The sequence below is a fragment of the Durio zibethinus genome, chromosome 6 (assembly GCF_047325235.1).
Source record: "Durio zibethinus cultivar Kanyao isolate XHJ-2024 chromosome 6, ASM4732523v1, whole genome shotgun sequence".
Classification (NCBI taxonomy): domain Eukaryota; kingdom Viridiplantae; phylum Streptophyta; class Magnoliopsida; order Malvales; family Malvaceae; genus Durio; species Durio zibethinus.
Window position 1 is genome coordinate 4,295,849 of NC_143167.1, and position 20,087 is coordinate 4,315,935.

General features: G+C 35.3%; 3 protein-coding genes across 9 annotated transcripts; 1 reads left to right on the forward strand and 2 right to left on the reverse strand.

Annotated features, from left to right (window-relative positions):
- Positions 1–1,703: 1,703 nt before the first annotated feature.
- LOC111286418 (LRR repeats and ubiquitin-like domain-containing protein At2g30105) lies at positions 1,704–5,849 on the forward strand. 4 transcript variants are annotated; one of them, XM_022876358.2, is made up of 10 exons: positions 1,704–1,967; positions 2,060–2,154; positions 2,344–2,502; positions 2,668–2,811; positions 2,921–3,021; positions 4,543–4,680; positions 4,789–4,837; positions 4,932–4,997; positions 5,332–5,451; positions 5,542–5,849. In XM_022876358.2, exons 1-10 carry the CDS (start codon positions 1,799–1,801, stop codon positions 5,650–5,652), a joined length of 1,152 nt encoding a protein of 383 aa, XP_022732093.1. In that variant the 5' UTR covers positions 1,704–1,798; the 3' UTR covers positions 5,653–5,849. The 4 variants fall into 4 exon arrangements, with proteins under 4 accessions (XP_022732093.1, XP_022732095.1, XP_022732094.1 ...); XM_022876360.2 differs by having other exon boundaries at positions 5,386–5,451; XM_022876359.2 differs by having other exon boundaries at positions 2,701–2,811.
- Positions 5,850–6,033: 184 nt separating this feature from the next.
- On the reverse strand, positions 6,034–11,556 carry LOC111286413 (ubiquitin-activating enzyme E1 2-like). 3 transcript variants are annotated; one of them, XM_089761891.1, is made up of 7 exons: positions 11,498–11,556; positions 10,732–11,132; positions 9,956–10,173; positions 8,793–9,587; positions 7,477–8,345; positions 6,948–7,380; positions 6,034–6,796 (listed from the first exon to the last, which is right to left on the reverse strand). In XM_089761891.1, the coding sequence occupies exons 2-7, from the start codon at positions 11,117–11,119 to the stop codon at positions 6,200–6,202; spliced, it is 3,300 nt and encodes a 1,099-aa protein (XP_089618017.1). In that variant the 5' UTR covers positions 11,120–11,132; positions 11,498–11,556; the 3' UTR covers positions 6,034–6,199. The 3 variants fall into 3 exon arrangements, with proteins under 3 accessions (XP_089618017.1, XP_022732085.2, XP_022732086.2); XM_022876350.2 differs by having other exon boundaries at positions 11,357–11,556; XM_022876351.2 differs by lacking the exon at positions 11,498–11,556 and having other exon boundaries at positions 10,732–11,332.
- Positions 11,557–12,255: 699 nt separating this feature from the next.
- Positions 12,256–17,932, reverse strand: LOC111284560 (ubiquitin-activating enzyme E1 1-like). Of its 2 annotated transcripts, XM_022873256.2 has the most exons (7): positions 17,691–17,932; positions 17,092–17,471; positions 16,253–16,470; positions 15,146–15,940; positions 13,892–14,760; positions 13,367–13,799; positions 12,256–13,012 (listed from the first exon to the last, which is right to left on the reverse strand). In XM_022873256.2, the coding sequence occupies exons 2-7, from the start codon at positions 17,456–17,458 to the stop codon at positions 12,416–12,418; spliced, it is 3,279 nt and encodes a 1,092-aa protein (XP_022728991.2). In that variant the 5' UTR covers positions 17,459–17,471; positions 17,691–17,932; the 3' UTR covers positions 12,256–12,415. The 2 variants fall into 2 exon arrangements, with proteins under 2 accessions (XP_022728991.2, XP_089618021.1); XM_089761895.1 differs by lacking the exon at positions 16,253–16,470.
- Positions 17,933–20,087: the final 2,155 nt, after the last annotated feature.

Below are 20,087 nucleotides of genomic sequence, written 5' to 3' on the forward strand. Positions count from 1 at the left end.
ACCCAAGTGAGTGGGCTCTGAAAAGTTTCACATGGTTGGAAAAAAAAAGGTAGAGAGAGGGTAACACGATCCAAATGCTGATTGATAGAACAGAAACTGAATAGACCTAATAAGAAAGGTCTCGTTTGTCATTCCAACATGTCCAAAATTTATATTTCCCTTCATTTATCGGGTCCTCTAGGACACCCACTTTAAGGCAACTTGTCTTTTCTACGCTCGGGTCATTAAGTCATCAGTTTCCATTGTTTCACACTAAAGAATCCATGATCTGAAGTTCTGAACTGGTTTCTCCAGCTACTTTCTCAATTGCATATAATTAAATCTAGGGAAGGGTTAAATTTCAAAATTCCAAGAAATGTAAATTGTTGATTTCAAACTCCGAGCTGAAGGTCAAGATGTAGAAATCAATAATTTTTAATTAAAAAAAATCAATTTACCCTCTACCTGAGAGTATCCCTTAACACAAATTTTGGATTGATATAGCTGTAAATTGATAATCATGTAGACTTAAAGTACTACAAAGAACTGGAATGCGTATGGAAATCTTATTTTATATAATATATACAGAGCAGCGGTGGAGAAGAAAAGGTGGGAAATTAGAGTTAGTGAGAAAATATACTGCAAACAAACAATGAAACAGGAGAAGTGTGAATGAGGGTGAGAAGTAGTATTTACGCAATGAAGTGTGAAGTGTTGACTAAAATTTAATTGAGCCGAATTCTAGCTCAATGGCATCTTCATTTTTCTAGAATTTCCTTTTTTTTTTTTTTCCTGCGGTTTTACAGGCTGGTAACATGGAACTATGAAATTGATGTGACTGTAAATCTATGATCAATTTGAAACATCATTATAAAAGTATAAAAATAGTTGTTTCGATCCTAAATTTATGGAAATGTATCATGTATAATTTATTGTATTGTAATTGATTAATTAAAATTATATAAAATTTTTTAAAATTTTATATTAAGCATATATTTATAAATAGCAAATTTTTATATGTATTTTTGTTGTGATTAAATAATTATAACATTATAATAAAAAAAATTAGATAAAATTCTTTTCAAATTCATATGTTCGGTTACGATAACATGATTTTAAATTGGATAATTAATTTTTAAATTAATTGATATATTATTAAAATTGACATTTAAAATTTATTAATATAAAAAAAATTTATGCAAATAATTTTTTTTAATTAGATAAATAATAAAACAAAAATTTAAAAATGTATTGTATATATAAGATTTTAAAGTAATAGGATAAAATGATATTATGAATATGATTAAATTAAATAATATTATCTTATCTTATATTTAATATGTACAAAAATTAATATAAAATAATTTATTTATTAATTAAAATTATCTTTCATCAAAATTTATATAATTTAAATTATTTATATAAATTTTAAAGATATAATAAGATATATACGTTTAATTCTATAAATTGAAAATAAATTTTTTTATTTTAAAAAAATTAAATCATTTTATATTAAAAAATAATTAATCTTTCTTATAAATCGTATTTCATTTTTAGATACTAATTAAATATAATAAAAGATAATTATCTTCGATTTTTTTTTGGAGAAAAAATAATTATATGGTAAAATGAAAAATAAAGAAGACTATTAAGGTCATTAGAGTCATTACGAACCTCTAAACTACCCAAACTACTTAACGAAGCCGAGGCAAACACGACACCCTTTGTTAAGTTGGAGTTTGAGTTCGAACGATCGAATAGATCAAGGAACAGAAGGGAAAAAAAAAAAAAAAAAAGGGAAAAAATTTTAGAAAAAAAAATGAGCAAAGGCGAAGGCGAAAGCAGCGAAAATATTAACATAATAGTGAAGTTCAGCGGAAGATCGATACCAGTATCGGTAGCGAAGGATTCAACAATCAAAGACCTCAAATCTCATCTCCAGCCTCTCACCAATGTTCTTCCCCGTGGACAAAAGCTTATCTTCAAAGGTTTCGATCTTCTCTCTGTCTTCTTTTTTTTTTTTGGCCATATTTATTTGTGCTTTTTAAGTTTATAAATTTTGGGTGGTTTGAAATTTAAGGAAAGCTTTTGGTGGACGCAATGACATTGAAGGAATCGGAGGTCATGAATGGAGCTAAGCTTATGCTTATCGCTTCCCAGGGTTTGCACCAAGGGGTATTTTTTTTAGCTTTTAATTATATCTCTCCTTTTATTTTTATAGCTTCAAGTTAAAAAGAGAATGAAAATTTTCATGAAGGATTTTTTTTTTTTATTCTCTGGGGTGAAAATTTGTTGGGTTAAAGGGATTATTGAAAGAATCAAATTGAAGAATTTGTCTAAGTTTAAGGTTTTTTTAATGAACAGGGTGGTCCTATTCTAAAAGAAGCTCAAACTCGGCCTATTTCAAGGACAGTAATTGACTATAAAAAATCCGATGCAAGGACTGAAATTACTATGGATAAGAATCGTTTGGAACGATGGAAGGCTACCGGAGTTATAGCATTAGCCGACTGCAATTTGAAGGTATTTTTGTTTAATAACCTTTTTTGTTGTGATGATTCAGGCTTATTGCTTTAGTCAATTGATGTTTTGCTTGTTTTCATAGTTTAAACATGATTCATCACATTCTCGTGTTGTTTTAGTTATAGATTGAAGAAGCAAGGTTCCTACATTGATTAACATTTATAGAACAAATTATTCTTGTTGTTTGGATTTTGTAAGGCCATACCTGATGAAGTATGGGATTGTGGATCTTCTGCAAGAGTCCTGGATGTCAATAACAACAGCATCCAAGATGTTCCTAGCAAAATCAGCAGTTTGAATTCCATTCAGGTGAACAGGCCTTTTTCCTTTGTGTTCCTGGAATTTTATTTGAGATACTTGAATATTTTTATTCTAGATTATTTCATACATAATGCGAGGGAATCTCAAAACTTTGTAGAAACTGTTCCTCAATGCAAATGGTATTTCTGATGAAGCCATTCACTGGGAAGGACTAACATCTATGAAGTACCTAACAGTTCTATCCATCAATCAGAACCAGTGAGTTTTTTCTCCTTTAGATATCAACTTTCTTCTTGCTCTATTCAAGTTGTAATCCCAATGTACTTTCCACTAATTTTACTTGCAATGCCTGGTAAACACAATCTTCATGTACACTGCTATGAAAACATGTAGGAACAGTTGTTCCAGCAAGAACAATGTTGCCAAGTTTTAGATTAAAGACATAAATAAAAATAAATAAACAAAGGAGAGAAGGTAGCACTGAACTTTATCAATGTACATTCTCCTTTTCAACTCAAAATGCTTCGACACCTGATCTAAACCTTCTATAGAGCTTACAAAAAAGTATTTTGTGGTTAGAGTTTACTTTTATAAAACAAATGTCCAATTTGCATCCAAAGTTGTGAAAGCCATGCCTTTTAGGTGCTAGCTGCTGCTGCTGAAGCCCTTTTCTTTGAGGTATTAATGAGTTTTGGTCATTGCTGTGTACTAGGCATTATACCTACTCTTAAAAGTCAAAGCAAACCCTTTCATTCTGACGTTCTGAATTATTTGATTCAGAATGAATCAAATCTCCTCAAGTAGGATTTGAACCTGCGACTAGTCAATTAACAGCCGACCATTCTACCGCTGAGCTATTGAGGAACAATGGGAGATTAAATTTCATAGAGTTCAATTCTCGTTCTCAACCCATGGCTTCTTCATAGCCCTTCGTAACCCGCGAACTTCTTCATAGTGGCTAGGGCTGGAATAGAGTAGGGACTTCAACTTTCCTTGGGTCTCTACCTTTCATCTCCTCTCCATTAGGGGAGGAGTGGTTCCCTCTGATGGGGTTAGGGGGGAAACGCTAGCTTATAAACCAATACGAGGCTTAAAGTAGCTATGGAGAATCCTTTGTTTTCAGGTTGTTGAATAGTAGGATAGTGTATGTAATTATTGAGAGTGAAGATATTATACATAAGGTGACTATTCTACCAAAAAGTTTTCTTTTAGTTCAAAACAATCAATATGTAGAATCAAAACAAGTGATGGCTAAGATTTGTGCAGGAACATACACTTTAAATTTTAAAGAGAGGGTTCGAAAACATATTTATTCTGACTTAGGGAAGTGCACTGGAGTACTGATGTGTACCATTCACCCGAATTTACATATAGTAATGTCCATCTTTTACCAAAAACAAGCCATTTGTGGATATTATCAGGGGTTCGTCAAAGTTCCTTTTTTGTTTCACAAGGATCAAGATCAAAACATACATTCATTATCTTTCTTTCACTGGTTATTTGTTGCGTAATATTGCTTGCCGGGGGGGGGGGGGGGGACTTACTTTTTTATGACGCTTCCTGAGGACATGGTCTTGTTAGAGCTTTATTACTGATACAATATGATCTATTCAACTAACTTCATGTAGTAGGAAAATGCTAAGGTCGCTTCTTGTTATATTGCTTGTAATACAACTGTATTTCCATGGTATAGATATAGAATGTTAATATCATGTTTACTTTGTTTACTCCACGGTTGGGCTTGCATATGTAATATCTAAAATCAAATTTGATCTGCAGCTTGACCGCTTTGCCTTCTGCACTTGGCTTCCTAACTTCTCTTAGGCAACTTCACGTCGCCAACAATAAGTTGACTACCCTTCCAAATGAAATAGGTATTCTGGCTCAGCTTGAAGTTTTGAAGGCCAATAATAATAGGTAATATTGAGATTAGGATGCATTAAAGGGCTGTAAAATAGGCTTCTTTTCTATGCATGATAAAATCACTTATGTTACTGTTGGTGTTACTCATTTTTTCTTATTCAGGATAACCACTATTCCTGCGTGTATTGGGGAATGTAATTCTCTTAGCGAGGTATAGGATTCTTGACGTTTGTATTTAAATGTAATCAAGCTATTGTACACCAAGTATGGTGCATGGTTTAAGTAAACTGCTTAATGTGTTTCAGGTTGATCTTTCAGCAAATCTTCTGTCAGAGCTGCCAGAGACAGTTGGCAATTTACACAATTTAAAGGTCCCCTCTAGGTTCTTTATTCTGTCAGTTTTATCTGCCTTTTTTTTTTTTAATTTGCTCTACCTAGCTTAAGCTCATTATGGGAACCCCACAAATAAATCCCCAACCACCTGGTTGATTAATTTTTCACCAAACGAATGTCATTCAAGACATTCACATGGGAAGCCGGTGTGTATACCATCTGGCAAAAGGTTGGTTGTCATTTCTTGAGCTTTCCCTTCGTAAAATATGTATTTACAAGGGCAGATCAAATAGGTGAGCAAGAGAAAACCAATTATTGTATGTTTATTAGCCATGTATTTTATTGCATTGTCTGTCCTTACTGTGTGTGCAGGCATTGTATCTTAGTAATAATGGGCTAACATGCCTCCCTTGTACATTATTCAAGGAGTGTCTTCAGCTCGCAACACTGGATCTCCACAACACAGAAATCACAATGGATGTCCTTCGTCAGGTGTGTACTTCTCTTTCTATATTCCCTGAAGTGGGCCTCCTTTGAGGTTTAGTCATTTGAGATTGCCTAATCAAGACCATCTTTCAATAGTTTGAAGGCTGGGAAGACTTTGATAAACGCCGGCGCTCGAAGCATCAGAAGCAGCTGGATTTTCGAGTTGTAAGCTCTGCTGCATTTGATGAAGGTGCTGATAAAAATTAATTACTACACTTACCATTATGTGGTTTGCAAACATTGATTCTGTTTATGTTGTGAATAGTTTAAACCGTAGATTCCTTTTAAAAACATTGCCTAAATGTCAGTTTCTTAATGAATTAGTAGTACTACTTGTCAGTAATCCTTTTTCTGAAGGACGGTGAAATAAATCCATTCAGGAAAAACAGATTCTTTTTTTACAATTGAAAGGCAACAGGTAACGAATTTAATTAGTTGTGTATATGTATCAGCGAGACCACCTGTTTTCTTCCCCCCCTTTAACACATAACAAAAATAACTTATAAGCTAAATATATACAACCAATTTATGGGTTTCCCTTGGATGAATGAGAAGATTAATACACTAATGACGTAAAGCAAGTCAAGATAAAGCAAAACCCAATCAATTAGGGGTCATTATCATATTGGAAATCGAAGTTAACGTTTGAATTTACTGTGAAAAATATCCATTTTGTGTTCTCATTGATGTAACACCATTGCGAAAGTTTTATCCTAGATCACAACCCCACGCAGCAGGGATTGAGAAAAAAAATCTAGCTGAAGTAAATAGAAATCTGAGGAATGTCAATATCATTGTCCTCGTCATCTTCACAAGCCACGACAACATCCAGGTGCTTTCTGTTTGGAGGCAATTCAGCCTTTGCCACTTCCCGGGCTAGATCTACCACCTTCTTGTCCATTCGCTCTCTGTGCCGAGGGAACATGCTATTATACAGCAAGCAACTTCCATAAGATATGCTGTAGGCATTCAACCCTTTATCCTTCAGCCACTGGATGAGTTCCCTCAAAGTTCGGTTGTCTCTCAGGATCCACCTGTCCCAAACAGTCCAGCTCATGTCACTGTGTTTGATGACTTTGGGCGGAACTGGCTCGGCCATAGAGAACAGAGGCAGTGCAAGGTTTGCAAAAGTGTTACGGTAGTCCTCCAGTTTGTGGCCTCCATCCAGAGCCTTGTAAAGCTCCAGGCAGACAAGACCTGTGGCCATAGCTGTGGAGGTAGCGATTGCAGGGATGATTCTTCCAGCAATAAACTTGGCCTTGAGCTTGTCCACCTCAGGAATGCTGTAGTTCCTGGCCCTCATATTTGCAAGCCCAGCTATCATATCCATGTGGTAGTTTGTATCATCATCCTGCAAATTCAAGAGATAATCCTAATAAAAAATATTCGTTTGTTCAAGTCCTCATGAAACTAAATAAGTGAAATTTATATAATAAAGAGGTGAAAAGGCCCAAAAAATAAACATAATAAATGTATCAGAACAAGTTAAAAATAAGACAAACCTTTTCGAATTGAATAGGTTTCATCTTGAACCCCTTTTGCAAATTTTCCGTGCAAAGCTCTAACTTGAAGATGAGTTCATTGATAACTGCTGCATCATCCACAGATGCAGTAGAGAGAGTAGTAGCATTCTCATCTGTTACAATTTTTGCATCTTTCTTCGGCTGGAAATCTGAAACTATCACTTTCTCGACAGCCTCAGCCAACATCTTCGGGTGCTTAACCCAATCAGGAATGGGAATGCCAAATGTTTCAGCTCGCAGGATAGAAGCAGCCATAATAAACTGCACGTGACTTGGATCAGCTGCTGAGAACTGAAGTGGATGAGGGAATCGTTTTGGGGCAGACCAGAACAGAGCCCCCGTACTGGTTGCAGCATCTTCGGGGAATGTATAAATCAGCTGCTTTACACGGTTAACGAAATAGTCTTCAAATCTGGGCACAAAAGAAGTACGAAGTCAGAAGCAAATGAAACAAAGACACTATTTTCAACCATAAACATAAAATTAGATCAAACATCAAAATAATTACCTTAGACGAGCCCAAGTGATGCAATCCTGGAATGTCTCACACTTTTCTTTCTCAAGGCATTCAAGAACACGCTCCAAATTATCTCTTGCCTGAGCATCCCCAGCATTCCTTTGTGCAGCTTTATAATCAACTGGGCTGGACAAATAAGCATTCACTTCAGCTGGAGTTTTCTCAAGTAGACCCTCAAACTCAGAGCGAGCCCATGTCAAACAATGGTCAATATTGTGAGGGAATGAGTGCACAGTGCACATGGGAGCTTGTTTCTCAGGTGGGTCCCTTGAAGCACCATAGTTTTCAGTTAGGTGAGGAATAACCATCTGTGTGTTACATTTAGCACCTAGGGTTCCAGACTCAAGAAGTGGTTTCTGGAAATATAAGCACCTCTGATCAACATAAAGCCTGGCATTGACATTATCCAATGCATTAACAACCAAAGTTAAATTCTCCCAGAAGGTATCATCAAACACATTTTCAGTTTCAGGACCCACACGGTTTTGCAAAGCTTCAATATTTAAACAAGGATTTATTGATGCTGCAGCAGAAGCAGCAACCGTGGATTTGGCCTGCCCAATATTCCAATCCCGGAAGAGAAACTGCCTGCTGAGGTTGCTCTTCTCAATTACATCATCATCAGTGATGGTAAGCTTTCCTTTGCCACCGCATGAAACTCCCATCAGAGCAATATTTTTTAGGAACTCACAACCTAGTGCACCAGATCCCACCATAAACACTTTTGCATCCTCCAGTTTCTTTTGGAGCTTGGACCCAAACACTGAAATTTGTGCATCATATCGGCTATTTAATGGTCTGAAATCACTAGGGTCCAGAGGCTCGGTAGGAAGTGACTCCACCGAGTCAAAATAAAAGAACTGTAGAATCAAATGATAGAAGATTAGTACAACAGACGAAAAAAAAAAGTTGAATAAGTTTCAATGAACTCTAAAGAGAAAGTCATAAACTCTTGTTTTCAAGTCTTTGAGACAGTAACAATGAAGGGAAAAGGAGGATGAGGAGGGTAAGTGACTGTAAAAAGATGTTTGAGCCACAATTCAAGGTATTCCATCAGAACTTTAAGTCTAACACCTTTCTTTTCAGATGACTTGGGTTAAATTTTTAAAAACAAAGCTCCTCCTTTTCCTCTTCTATGCTACTTCAAAAAACTTAAACTTATAATTTCCTACCCAAAGAGCATTGCTCAAAAGCACATTATGATTCATTTTAATTCCAAAAATGCATGCATACGGGTGAGTGGGTGTAAATTCTAAATTAACCACTCCAACAGAAAGCAATTTGCAAAAAGAATAACGAATACCAACCTGAAAGAGGGGATGAAATTTTCCAGAGCATGCTTTGACAACCTCTTGTCCCACAATTCCACCAAACATGGCAGCCATGGGATTCAGTACAGCCCTGGAACCAAAGGCAAAGTGTTGCAAAAGTTTCGGGTTGATATCTTCCACCCTTCCATCTCCCAAGCTCTCATTAATGTTACCAGCAATAGAAATAAGTTTATGGGCATCTTCTTCTGAACCAGCAACTGGGAAGCGTCCCATATCAGAGACAAAATTATCCAGTGCTTGGAATGCTAAGTGTAACAGAGGTGGACGGTCAAACTTTGAGAAATCACTAAGCAGGAAATCACCAGGGTCTTTGAGAGCCTCTCTTAATGGTTTAAAATTTAACACCTTGGGCTGTTTCACCTGTGTAACAATACCACCTTTTATATATGTACCGAAATTGGTGGTATCCTCCTCAAGAGTAAATGAATATGGCCTTGCATTCTTAATCTTCCTCAGTTTTCCATCATTTAGTTCTATCATTCCATGAACTTCAGAGAAGACAACAAGATCCCCATCTTGAAACTCAAGCCTCTCATCGTCAACACATGATACAAGAGCTGGGTTGTCATTGCTAATGGACGCAATTATACCTGTGTGAGGATCCTCTCCATCGACATCAACTACAGTGAACTCGGGTCCAAAATCACAAAATATGGAACCAAAAAGACCTCTAACTTCAGCCTTGATGAAAGAGATAGGAGGCTGATGATTATGACAGTAATCATTGAACTCAATGGCTTTCTCAAAACTGATATCAGTAAATACAACAGCCTGCAAAACAGGGATGATGAGTTATGTGATGGAATATGCAGAAAATGTGCAAATCACCAAAATACACATGCAATATAGAGCAAGATTTTAGATCAAATTAAAACATTTTTTATAGTATAAACACACTTTCCAGAGCTCTCCTTCATATCCCATCTTTTCCCAGCTTAAAACTAGCTCAATTTAGTTTTATTCATAACTGAGATAGGGAAAATTTGTGGAATTTTGAGATGATGATAATCAATCTTAGCATGATTTCTCTAGGTTTGTTACAAAACATAATGAAGCAATTCAAAATTCAGTTAACCTTTACTACTTCAAAAATGACAAGGTAAGCAATTATGAATCGAGACTCAAAGATGAGGAAATACCTGGAAGTCAGAAAGTTGTTCCTTAGTTAATTTTGTTGTTAAGGTGGAAATGATCACAGCATTGTTAAGCTCTTGTAACTTCTGCACAGAAGCAAGAGCCCTGTTTTTGCCAATATCACTCTCAGAGAACACAAAGTTACTGGAAAAATCCCACAACTCCACCACCCCCTCATCATGCAACGTCACAGACTTGACACCAGCAAGAATGAGATTCTTTGCTGCACAATAATAACACATAAAAGTCAGTGAGAATATCAGATATAATGCTGCAAAAACAAACCACAGAACAAATCTAGCACATCAACACCCAATCCCTCATGAATTAAGGCACAGCATCAACCTATAACCATCAAATATACATCACATAAGACAACCAAAAAGAATTCTAACCAGGGGATTGAGATCGGACATTCCTTATAAATCATAGATTGATTAGTCATGGCATAATTTTACGCTCATACCACACGGATTTCCCTCACCTTTTCATCCACCCGTTCAATAACCATACAGCGATCATTTAGAAACTCAAATACCAATGTTTGCATAGGCAAATTTAGAGAGAGAATCGACCCATCAACAGAAATCATCATGAACAAGACATAACTTTAAAACCCTAAATTCATGATTGGGAACAACCATTCGATGTAACTACAAACAGGATCTATCTCCACACATAAGGAAAAGCAATTATGATTGCAGATAGATAAGGGCAAATCAAATTTGTTTCAAAAATTAAGAAAGGATACAAAGAACATTTAAGTTTTGAAAATTCATACCAATCTCAACTCCAAGACCCTGCATCCCAGAAATAAGAATATTCGATGCGAAAAGCCGCCTCATAGTCTCTCGGCCATAGACGGCCAGCTGGCGACTATGGAGATCCTCATCGATTTCAGTGTGATTCGCATCGCCAAGAGCCATGATCGATGATGAAGATTCAACTACTGTACTGTTACTCCGGTCGCTATTGGTTCCTATTGTTGCACTATTATCCCCGTTCTTGGCCGTTGATTGGGTAGCAGTTACGGCGATGATGCAGCTATCAAGACGGTGCTTCTTGAAGGATGATGCAGCTGCGCTGTTATCGTTGGTGGTAGCGGTGGTTTCGGGGTCAGCTTCTATAACAACGACTCCATCAGCAGCAGCTCTCTTTCTAGGAAGCATATACAGTCGTAAACTGCCGAAAATGCCACAAAACCCCATATAAATTACGGTCAGTGCCACAAGTATATAAAAACATAAAGATTAATAAGCAGTTATGGTGGATGAGAGGAAGAAAGTTGTGGTACAAATAACCGACAAAGATCGGAACAGAAACTATGAAACCCCCCCCCCCCCCCCCAAACCAAAACCTAACTTGAACGTTGATTCAAAGGCAGAAGAGAGGCAAAGGAAGCGCACCGATTAAGACAATTACAGCAGAAGAATAGAATCTTATGAAATCTTGTTATGAAATATTCTATCTTTTTTTTTTTTTTTTTGTTTTAGTAAGACTACCATTCAAAGAAAATTGATCAGAAGAAATGGGGGAAAAAGGTTTACCCTGGAAGAATAAAAGAAAAACATAGAATCAGCTGGGGCTGAGTTGACAGGGAGCGTACGGGGCACTGAGATAATAGGTGTAAATAGTATATTAGTGATCTGTTTGACTTTAATTTTAATAAAATTTAGATTTAATTTAATTATTATTTAATCGAATTTAAATTTAAATAATTTAATTTATTGATAAATCGAATTTAAATATTTTTATATTTAATTTAAATAATTTATTAATTTAATCGAATTTTTATATTTTAATATTATTTTTTATTTTAATTAATAAAATATTTTAAATTTAAATTCAAATATAAATAATTAAATTTTTATTAAATATAAGAATTAAATTTATTTTTATATATTAATCAAATAAATTTAAATAATTAAATTTTAATCACGAATCAAATTTAAATTAAAAAATAAAATTTAATGAAATTTAAATCAAATATTAAATCATTATTTGAAAATCAAATTTAAAATTTTTATGTATCGATTCGATTAATCTCTAATTAAAAGAGCGAAATGAATCCTTTTAAAGTGTTTGAATACTGCTCTTTCAAAAATGACCGCTACTTTGATATGTTTGCTCGGTTAAGGAATGGCCACATGCGACCAAGCTTGACTCTCACGCCAATATGTACAAGAATCCAAATTTTCTTTTTCCTTCTTTTCCCATGTCTGAAACTTGGATGAAAAGGGTGGGAAAATAGCATGAAAGAATAATAATAATAAAAAAAAGACGCATGGCCGATAAATAACATAAATAAAAGTAAAAAGATTATATCACATTCTGCAATTAAAGTACTTCAATTTTATATGAAAAAAATGTGCTCAACGCTATAGCACCAGAATAGAAACCCACTACGAGAAACTTCTCATCCTAAAATCACGGCTTCAGTAATTAGGCGGATTAAAGAAAACAACTCAGCGGTAGTAGATGGATATCTGAGGAATGTCAACGTCATTGTCTTCATCATCCTCACATGCCACAACCACATCCAAGTGGGATCTGTAAGGAGGCAATTCTGCCTTGGCAATTTCCTGAGCCACATCCACCACCTTCTTATCCAATCGTTCTCTGTGTCTTGGGAACATGCTGTTGAAAAGCAGGCAACTTCCATGGGATATGCTGTAAGCATTCAAACCCTTATCTTTGAGCCACTGGATGAGTTCCCTCAGAGTGGGATTATCTCTCAAGATCCACCTGTCCCATACAGTCCAGCTCATGTCACGGTGTTTCATGACCTTAGGCGGAACTGGCTCAGCCATAGAGAACAAAGGCAGTGCTAAGTTTGCAAATGTATTTCTATAGTCCTCCACCTTATGTGCTCCATCTAGAACCTTGTATAACTCAAGGCAGACAAGACCTGTAGCCATAGCTGTGGAAGTGGCAATTGCCGGTATGATTCTTCCAGCAATAAACTTGGCTTTAAGCTTATCCACCTCAGGAATGCTATAGTTCCTTGCCCTCATGTTGGCAAGCCCAGCAATAAGATCCATGTGATAGTTTGTATCATCATCCTGCAATTCATGGAATTACATTAGCATTAATCACAGGTTGATTAAAGGCTTAACTGACACAAAAATACCTTATTCGCAATGTTGTAAAGGGGCAATTAATCATTTAAAAGAACATCATACTCCAAAGAAAGTAAAACCTCGAAGCTAGTTTCCCACTAAGAGTCATATACAAAAATTTTCCACCAATCACAACCAGACAAGAAGCATACAATAAAGACGGACAAGTTTGGCCAACTTTCTATCATAATAACTACAAAAGGTTTCTAGAACTAAGATTAAAATATAATCCAGAATAAGGATAAGCTCAAAAAGACATAATTACAAGTTACCACAACAGACAAGATATGAGCAAACCTTTTCAAATTGAATTGGTTTCATCCTGAATCCTAATGGCAGATTGTTCCTGCAAAGCTCTAACTTGAAGAGCAACTCATTAATAATGGCTGCATCATCCACAGAGGCAGTGGAAAGACTAGTAGCCTTCTCATCTGTCTCAATTTTCACACCTTCCTTTGGCTGAAAATCCGGGACAATTACTTTCTCAACTGCCTCAGCCAACATCTTAGGATTCTTGACCCAGTCAGGGACTGGGATACCAAATGTTTCAGCTCTAAGTATAGATGCCGCCATAATAAAGTTGAGATGGCTAGGATCAGCAGCTGAAAACTTAAGCGGATGTGGGAATCGCTTTGGAGCAGACCAGAAGGGAGCCCCAGTACTGGTTGCAGCATCTTCAGGAAATGTAAATATTAACTGCTTCACCCGGTTAACAAAATAGTCTTCAAATCTGAGTACAAAAGAAGCAAAATGTCATTATCAAAAAAATCGTATTAGAAACCAATGTAAACAAAGCATTTTCCTCATCATCTAGAGTACTACCTTAGGCGAGCCCAGGTGATACAATCTTGGAATGTTTCACATTTTTCCCTGTCAAGGCACTCAAGGATGCGCTCTAAGTTATCCTTAGACTGAGCATCAGCAGAATTTCTCATTGAAGTGGCATATTCAACCGGGTCTGACAGATAGGCATTCACTTCGGCAGGAGTTTTCTCGAGCAAGCCCTCAAATTCTGATCGAGCCCATGTCAAGCAGTGGTCAATATTGTGTGGAAAAGAGTGCACCGTGCACATAGGTGCTTGTTTTTCAGGTGGGTCCCTCGAGGCTCCATAGTTCTCAGTTAGATGAGGAATCACCATCTGGGTGTTGCATTTAGCACCAAGAGTTCCTGATTCAAGAAGCGGTTTCTGGAAATATAGGCACCTCTGATCAACATACAGCCTAGCATTAACATTATCTAATGCATTAATGACCACTGTAAGGTTCTCCCAGAAGGCATCATTAAAAACATTCTCAGTTTCAGGACCCACACGATTTTGCCAAGCTTCAATTTTAAGCTGAGGATTTATGGATGCAGCAGCAGAAGCAGCAACAGTTGATTTAGCCTGCCCAATGTTCCAATCACGGAACAAAAACTGCCTGCTGAGGTTGCTCTTCTCAATTACATCATCATCAGTGATTGTTAGCTTACCCTGACTGCCACATGAAACACCCATCAATGCTACATTTTTCAGGAACTCACAGCCTAGGGCCCCAGATCCAACCATAAACACTTTTGCATCTTCCAGCTTCTTCTGAAGTTTGGAGCCAAAAACCGATATTTGTGCATCATAACGGCTATTCAATGGTTTAAAATCACTAGAGTCCAAGGGTCCAGCAGGAAGTGACTCCACTGAGTCAAAATAGAAGAACTGTTGAAAACAAAGTGATCTAAGGTTAATTGTCCACTAAAAATGGAGCTGAAAAGTAGGCAGTATTATATATCAGCTTTGGAATTATCACAAATTAAACAAGTTGAATAAAACTGCCCAGATTAAGTTCCTGTAGAAAGTAATTGAGCTTAAAAGATGCCAATACACCCTCCTATTTAACAAAGTCTCCAATTCTTACAAAAACAAAACTGCCTAGTCCAACAGATTAATGTTAACAGATGCTTAAAACTTCAAACTAGGTTCATCAATTTGCCATTAATTAGACATCTTACCATACATGCATGTGTAGATAGATAGTCAAAACAGACGTACACATACAGCAATGAGACAAACATACGCGAGAGAGAGAGTAGTTCCAGCCAACCTGAAAAAGAGGATGAAATTTTCCCGAACATGCTTTGACAACCTCTTGTCCCACAATTCCCCCAAACATGGCAGCCATGGGATTCAATACTGCCCTGGCACCAAAGGCAAAGTGCCTCAGAAGTTTTGGGTTAATATCTTCTAGCTTTCCCTCTCCAAGGCACTCATTGATGTTAGCAGCAATAGATGCAAGTTTTTGAGCATCCTCTTCTGATCCAGTAATAGGGAATCGACCAAATTCAGAAATAAACTTATCCAGTGCTTGGAATGCTATGTGCAGGAGAGGTGGGCAGTCAAACTTTGAGAAATCACTCAGAAGAAAATCGCCAGGATCTTTAAGAGCTTCTCTCAATGGCTTGAAATTCAACACCTTGGGCTGTTTCACTTGTGTGACAATGCCACCTTTCACATACGTACCAAAATTTGTGGTGTCCTCCTCAACAGTAAATGAGCATGGCCTTGCACTTTTAATCTTTCGTGGCTTTCCATCATTGAGTTCTGTCATTCCTTGAACTTCAGAGAACATGACAAGATCCCCATCCTCAAACTCGAGCCTTTCATCATCTACACATGATACTAGGGCAGGGTTGTCGTTGCTGATGGATGCAATTATACCCGTGTGTGGCTCCTCCCCATCAACATCAAAAACAGTAAACTCAGGACCAAAGTCACAAAAGACATTTCCAAAAAGGCCTCTTACTTCAGTCTTGATGAAGGAAATGGGAGGCTGATGATTATGGCAGTAGTCATTAAACTCAAGGGCTTTTTCAAGACTTATATCAGTGAATACAACAGCCTGCACCAGTGAGAAAGTAACCAACTGAATACAAGATGACAGGCAAAATGCATAACACGAGAGAACACAGAGGGAGCTATGACCACTCAAGCAGAATTTTGTAGTTAAATTTTATTCTTCCAAGTGTCCAAATTCTGTAGTCTCTGGTCTAATAGGAAATCTAGTTGAACAAATTGTTGTCAAATTACATTTTATCCCCAACGCTAGAATTCAATACTAACAAAAAAACATCACAGAAAGTCTAAACTTGGTAGTTAGTACATAAGCAAAGTACTAGATCCATCAATAAGTAACTTAATGTGAAGGAAATACCTGGAAATTAGAAAGTTGTTCTTTGGTCAAATTTGTTGTTAAGGTCAAAATGACGACAGCATTGTTTAGCTCCTGCAACTTCTGAACAGAAGCAAGTGCCCTATTCTTACCAACATCATCCTCAGAGAAAACAAAATTACCGGACAAATCCCACAACTCAACTACTCCTTCATCATGCAAGGTCACAGACTTGACACCGGCAAGAATGAGATTCTTTGCTGCAGAAAGCAAAAGTGACATTGAAGCAAGCAAAAACTGGCAATCACAAACTTAACAATATGGATATTAAATTCAAATCAAATTAAGGGTTTTTAAACCATACTCTGGAGCAGAGTTCATAAACTCCATGTATGTGGGTGTATATGTTTGTGACATGTTCATTTAAAATTAATGAAATAATTCAGTTTCTTTATTCATTAGTAGATGGACACATGGCAAGTAATAAACCCTCTGTGTGGTTATTAAACTCCATGGCCAATGTATAAGATAATAATCCATAAAAATTATACAATTATTTTACTACATATTACAAAACAAGAAAAAGATAAGAGGGTTTTGCCCTAAGATCTCAGAACGCTATTAACAACAGCATTGAACTAATTGTCGACCAACGAAGCCATAATTAACTTCAAACAACGATAATACAAAACATAATTCTGCATTAATGCAATTAAAACCTCAAAAGTCACAGTCATCATGCAGCACAAAAGCACATTGTTAAAGAACGCCAAAAAAGAAAACATAGAAACAACAGAGTCAATTTATATTTCAAAAGAACACGAGATTCATTTTCAAAAACACAAGAAAGAGAAAAATTAAAGAAAGTAGGAAATCAGTACCAATTTCAGCACCGAGACCCTGCATCCCAGAGATGAGGATATTGGAGGCAAAAAGCCGCCGCATGGTCTCGCGGCCATACACGGCAAGCTGCCGGCTGTGCAGATCCTCATCTATATCATTGTGATTCGCGTCACCGGGAGCCATGACCGGTGGCTCGACCACGCTACTGCTACTGTTGTTACTGCTATTGTTCCCTATGGTCACGGTGTTGTTATTAGCCGTCGACTCAGTGGCAGCAGTGGCACAGATGCGATGTTTCTTGATCGGCGGTGTGACAGGGGCGACGTCTTTTAAGTTGTTGCCGTTATTGTTGTTTTCACTCTCTCCTTCTACAACCTCTCCACCTGCTCTCTTTCTAGGAAGCATATAGTGCAGTAAACTGTCCAAAAAGCCACAACCCCCCCCCCCCCACAAACTACCGTCAATGGCACAAATGTAAGCAATTTCTTATCATCATCCATCTCAAACATTTCATTTCAAGTTTCAATAAAAAACTCAACAAATATCGGTAAATCCTAACCCTAATATTAACATGATTATTCTTTATTCTTATTTAAGCAATTAAAATAACGACAAATTTTATAAAAAAAAATCTTACCGATTAGGACTCTGATTGAGAAGAGAAAAGAATCTGAGCCAAAGAACGAAAGAGATTTAAGCGATGAAAATTCTTTTTCAGTACGTTTATCGTTCAAGTTCTGTGAGAAGAAGAAGAGAATGGGAAGGTTCGAGTGGTTGATATAAGGAGAATGAGGGAAGGGCATTTATGGACTTGCAAAAAAAAGTGTTCCCTCGCTTAGGGTTTTGGGTCTGTGCAAGCGACCCTCTCTCTCTCTCTCCATTTTTTGAGAGAGAGGAGAGGATGACAAGTTTACTCGGGTTGAATCACGTGGCGCGGCGTACGGAAACCAAAGGTAAATGATCCCGATGCGTCGTCGTTTGATGGTCAATAATGCGTTTGCGTTGGCGGCACATACACGCGAGTTTTGCACATTGGTTGAATGATGAATGGCTGTAATCATTTTGGTGTGTACCAAGTGCATGCGATGCTAACACTTTTTCACATTTTATATAATCTTGTAAGTTCGAGTAAATTTACCATTTACCATGATTTTTCTTCGAATAATGAAAATTTTTTAAAGTCCATCTATAGCTTTTCAGTTCTTTTTTTTATTAAAATAAAATTTTGAAATTTAACTTATTTAATTAAATTATTTTAAAAAAATAACATTTAATAAATTTAAATTTTAAATCTTAATTTTTATTTTTTTTATTGTTATATTACAATTTTTTATTTAAAAAACTTATTTTAAAAAGAAAAACAAATGTTCAGTGTTGGTTACTTAAGGATTCGACTATGTCACAATTATTTATGCCTCCAAGAAAGCATTCAATAACAAATATTGATTTCTTTCGCTTAGGTATTTGTTTGTCCAAACATTTCTTTCGTTGAATTACCCTTTTTTTTGGTCACTAAATTACGTAAATGATCAATCAATAAAGACCGGCAGGTATGGTTTACATTTTACATTTTGGAATATTTACAATCTGGCTTTATTTGACTAGCACTTAGCGACATCCGAACCCGTAAAATAGAGACTAAAACGGCATGCGTATTAAGGTGCTGATAAAAAAGAGTAAAACTCCTATGGCCCATAAAGCTAGTGCTTTGATTTTTTTACTTTTGTTTATTTTAATAAACACTATCTTATATATAGTTTAGAACTGATTGATTTTATATCATGTCATTAGCTGTTTTTTAGATAATACATGTTAGAATTAAAATGAATTTTGAGCATGTCACATAAATAATCAATACATACATTTATCTAAATTAAAAATAGCATTAAAGTTTTATAACAGTCAACTCCATATTATATCATGGACTTGAAATGTTGCGCATGTTATTACGTTAAGCATTTCATGGGTAGTACGTACATAATATTTGAATTTATCACGCATCGGAAATCAATAACCTATTATAATAAAGTTTAAATTGAATTGGTTTATTATCGTTTTATTCAAAAATAAATATATTTGATGTCGAATTTAAATTTAAATTTAATTAATTTAAATAATTATTTTTTAAAAATATTTTAATAAATTAAATCTCAAATTTTACAACATCTTATTCTCTCTTTAAATTATGATAGCTTTTATATAAAAATATATATATATATATATATATTTGATACTATGATCAAATTAGATACTATCACATATACAAGTTTCATATTTATTAACTTATATTCTAAAATAAATTCTTTAAGGTCATTAGTAGAAAATTAAACCTCCTGATGTTAAATAATAAATCTCACGATAATTTATAATACAAAATGCATAAATAACAGCAAGATATCATGAAAACTAATGAAAATTGGATTGAAACATAAATCTCACAACAATTTAAAATAAAAATGCATAAATAAAATCAAGATAAGATGAACGAATGAACCGTAGTTTCAAGTCAACAAATGCATGACCAGTCATGTTGGTAAACAATTACTAAGTAACCACCTTATTTGTTTTTTCGAATTTGCAGATATAACAATGTAAATGAATAAAGGCAAAATCAGTCAATAATTTAAGGATATTAAACAGTAAATTAAATAGGAAAAGGGGATACATAGTAGTTTTAGTAGGTTCGATTATTGATTTAGAATGGTGTAAAAGAAATTTGGTAAACCGTGATTATTGTCTGTTTTTTTTTTTTTTTTGTCATTGTAAATGAACATCACATCTATAAATAATTATGAATAAATTTATTCTTTATTTATATTAATTTATTAAATTTAATAAATATCACAAATAATATTTTAAAATTCATTAATTAAACAAATAGATAAACAAGTATAATAAGTTTTGTTCATATTTAATTTATTTATAAAAATTAATAAATTATTTAATAAATAATTTATGAACAAATTTGATTTCGATAAAATTTAACAAATGATTACAAATAATATTTCATAATTAATTAATTAAACAAACAAAT

Bases quoted from the DNA above. Each gene is read 5' to 3' on its own strand.
- LOC111286418 (XM_022876358.2), top strand. From the start codon at position 1,799: ATGAGCAAAGGCGAAGGCGAAAGCAGCGAAAATATTAACATAATAGTG. The intron at 2,155-2,343 runs GTATTTTTTTTA...TTTAATGAACAG, and splicing joins CCCAGGGTTTGCACCAAGGG to GGTGGTCCTATTCTAAAAGA. The intron at 3,022-4,542 runs GTGAGTTTTTTC...TTTGATCTGCAG, and splicing joins CTATCCATCAATCAGAACCA to CTTGACCGCTTTGCCTTCTG.
- LOC111286413 (XM_022876351.2), bottom strand. From the start codon at position 11,158: ATGGGGTTTTGTGGCATTTTCGGCAGTTTACGACTGTATATGCTTCCT. The intron at 9,588-9,955 runs GTATTTCCTCAT...CCTGTTTTGCAG, and splicing joins AACAACTTTCTGACTTCCAG to GCTGTTGTATTTACTGATAT. The intron at 7,381-7,476 runs GTAATTATTTTG...TTTTGTGCCCAG, and splicing joins ATCACTTGGGCTCGTCTAAG to ATTTGAAGACTATTTCGTTA.
- LOC111284560 (XM_022873256.2), bottom strand. From the start codon at position 17,458: ATGCTTCCTAGAAAGAGAGCAGGTGGAGAGGTTGTAGAAGGAGAGAGT. The intron at 13,800-13,891 runs GTAGTACTCTAG...TTTTGTACTCAG, and splicing joins ATCACCTGGGCTCGCCTAAG to ATTTGAAGACTATTTTGTTA. The intron at 13,013-13,366 runs GTTTGCTCATAT...CATGAATTGCAG, and splicing joins AACCAATTCAATTTGAAAAG to GATGATGATACAAACTATCA.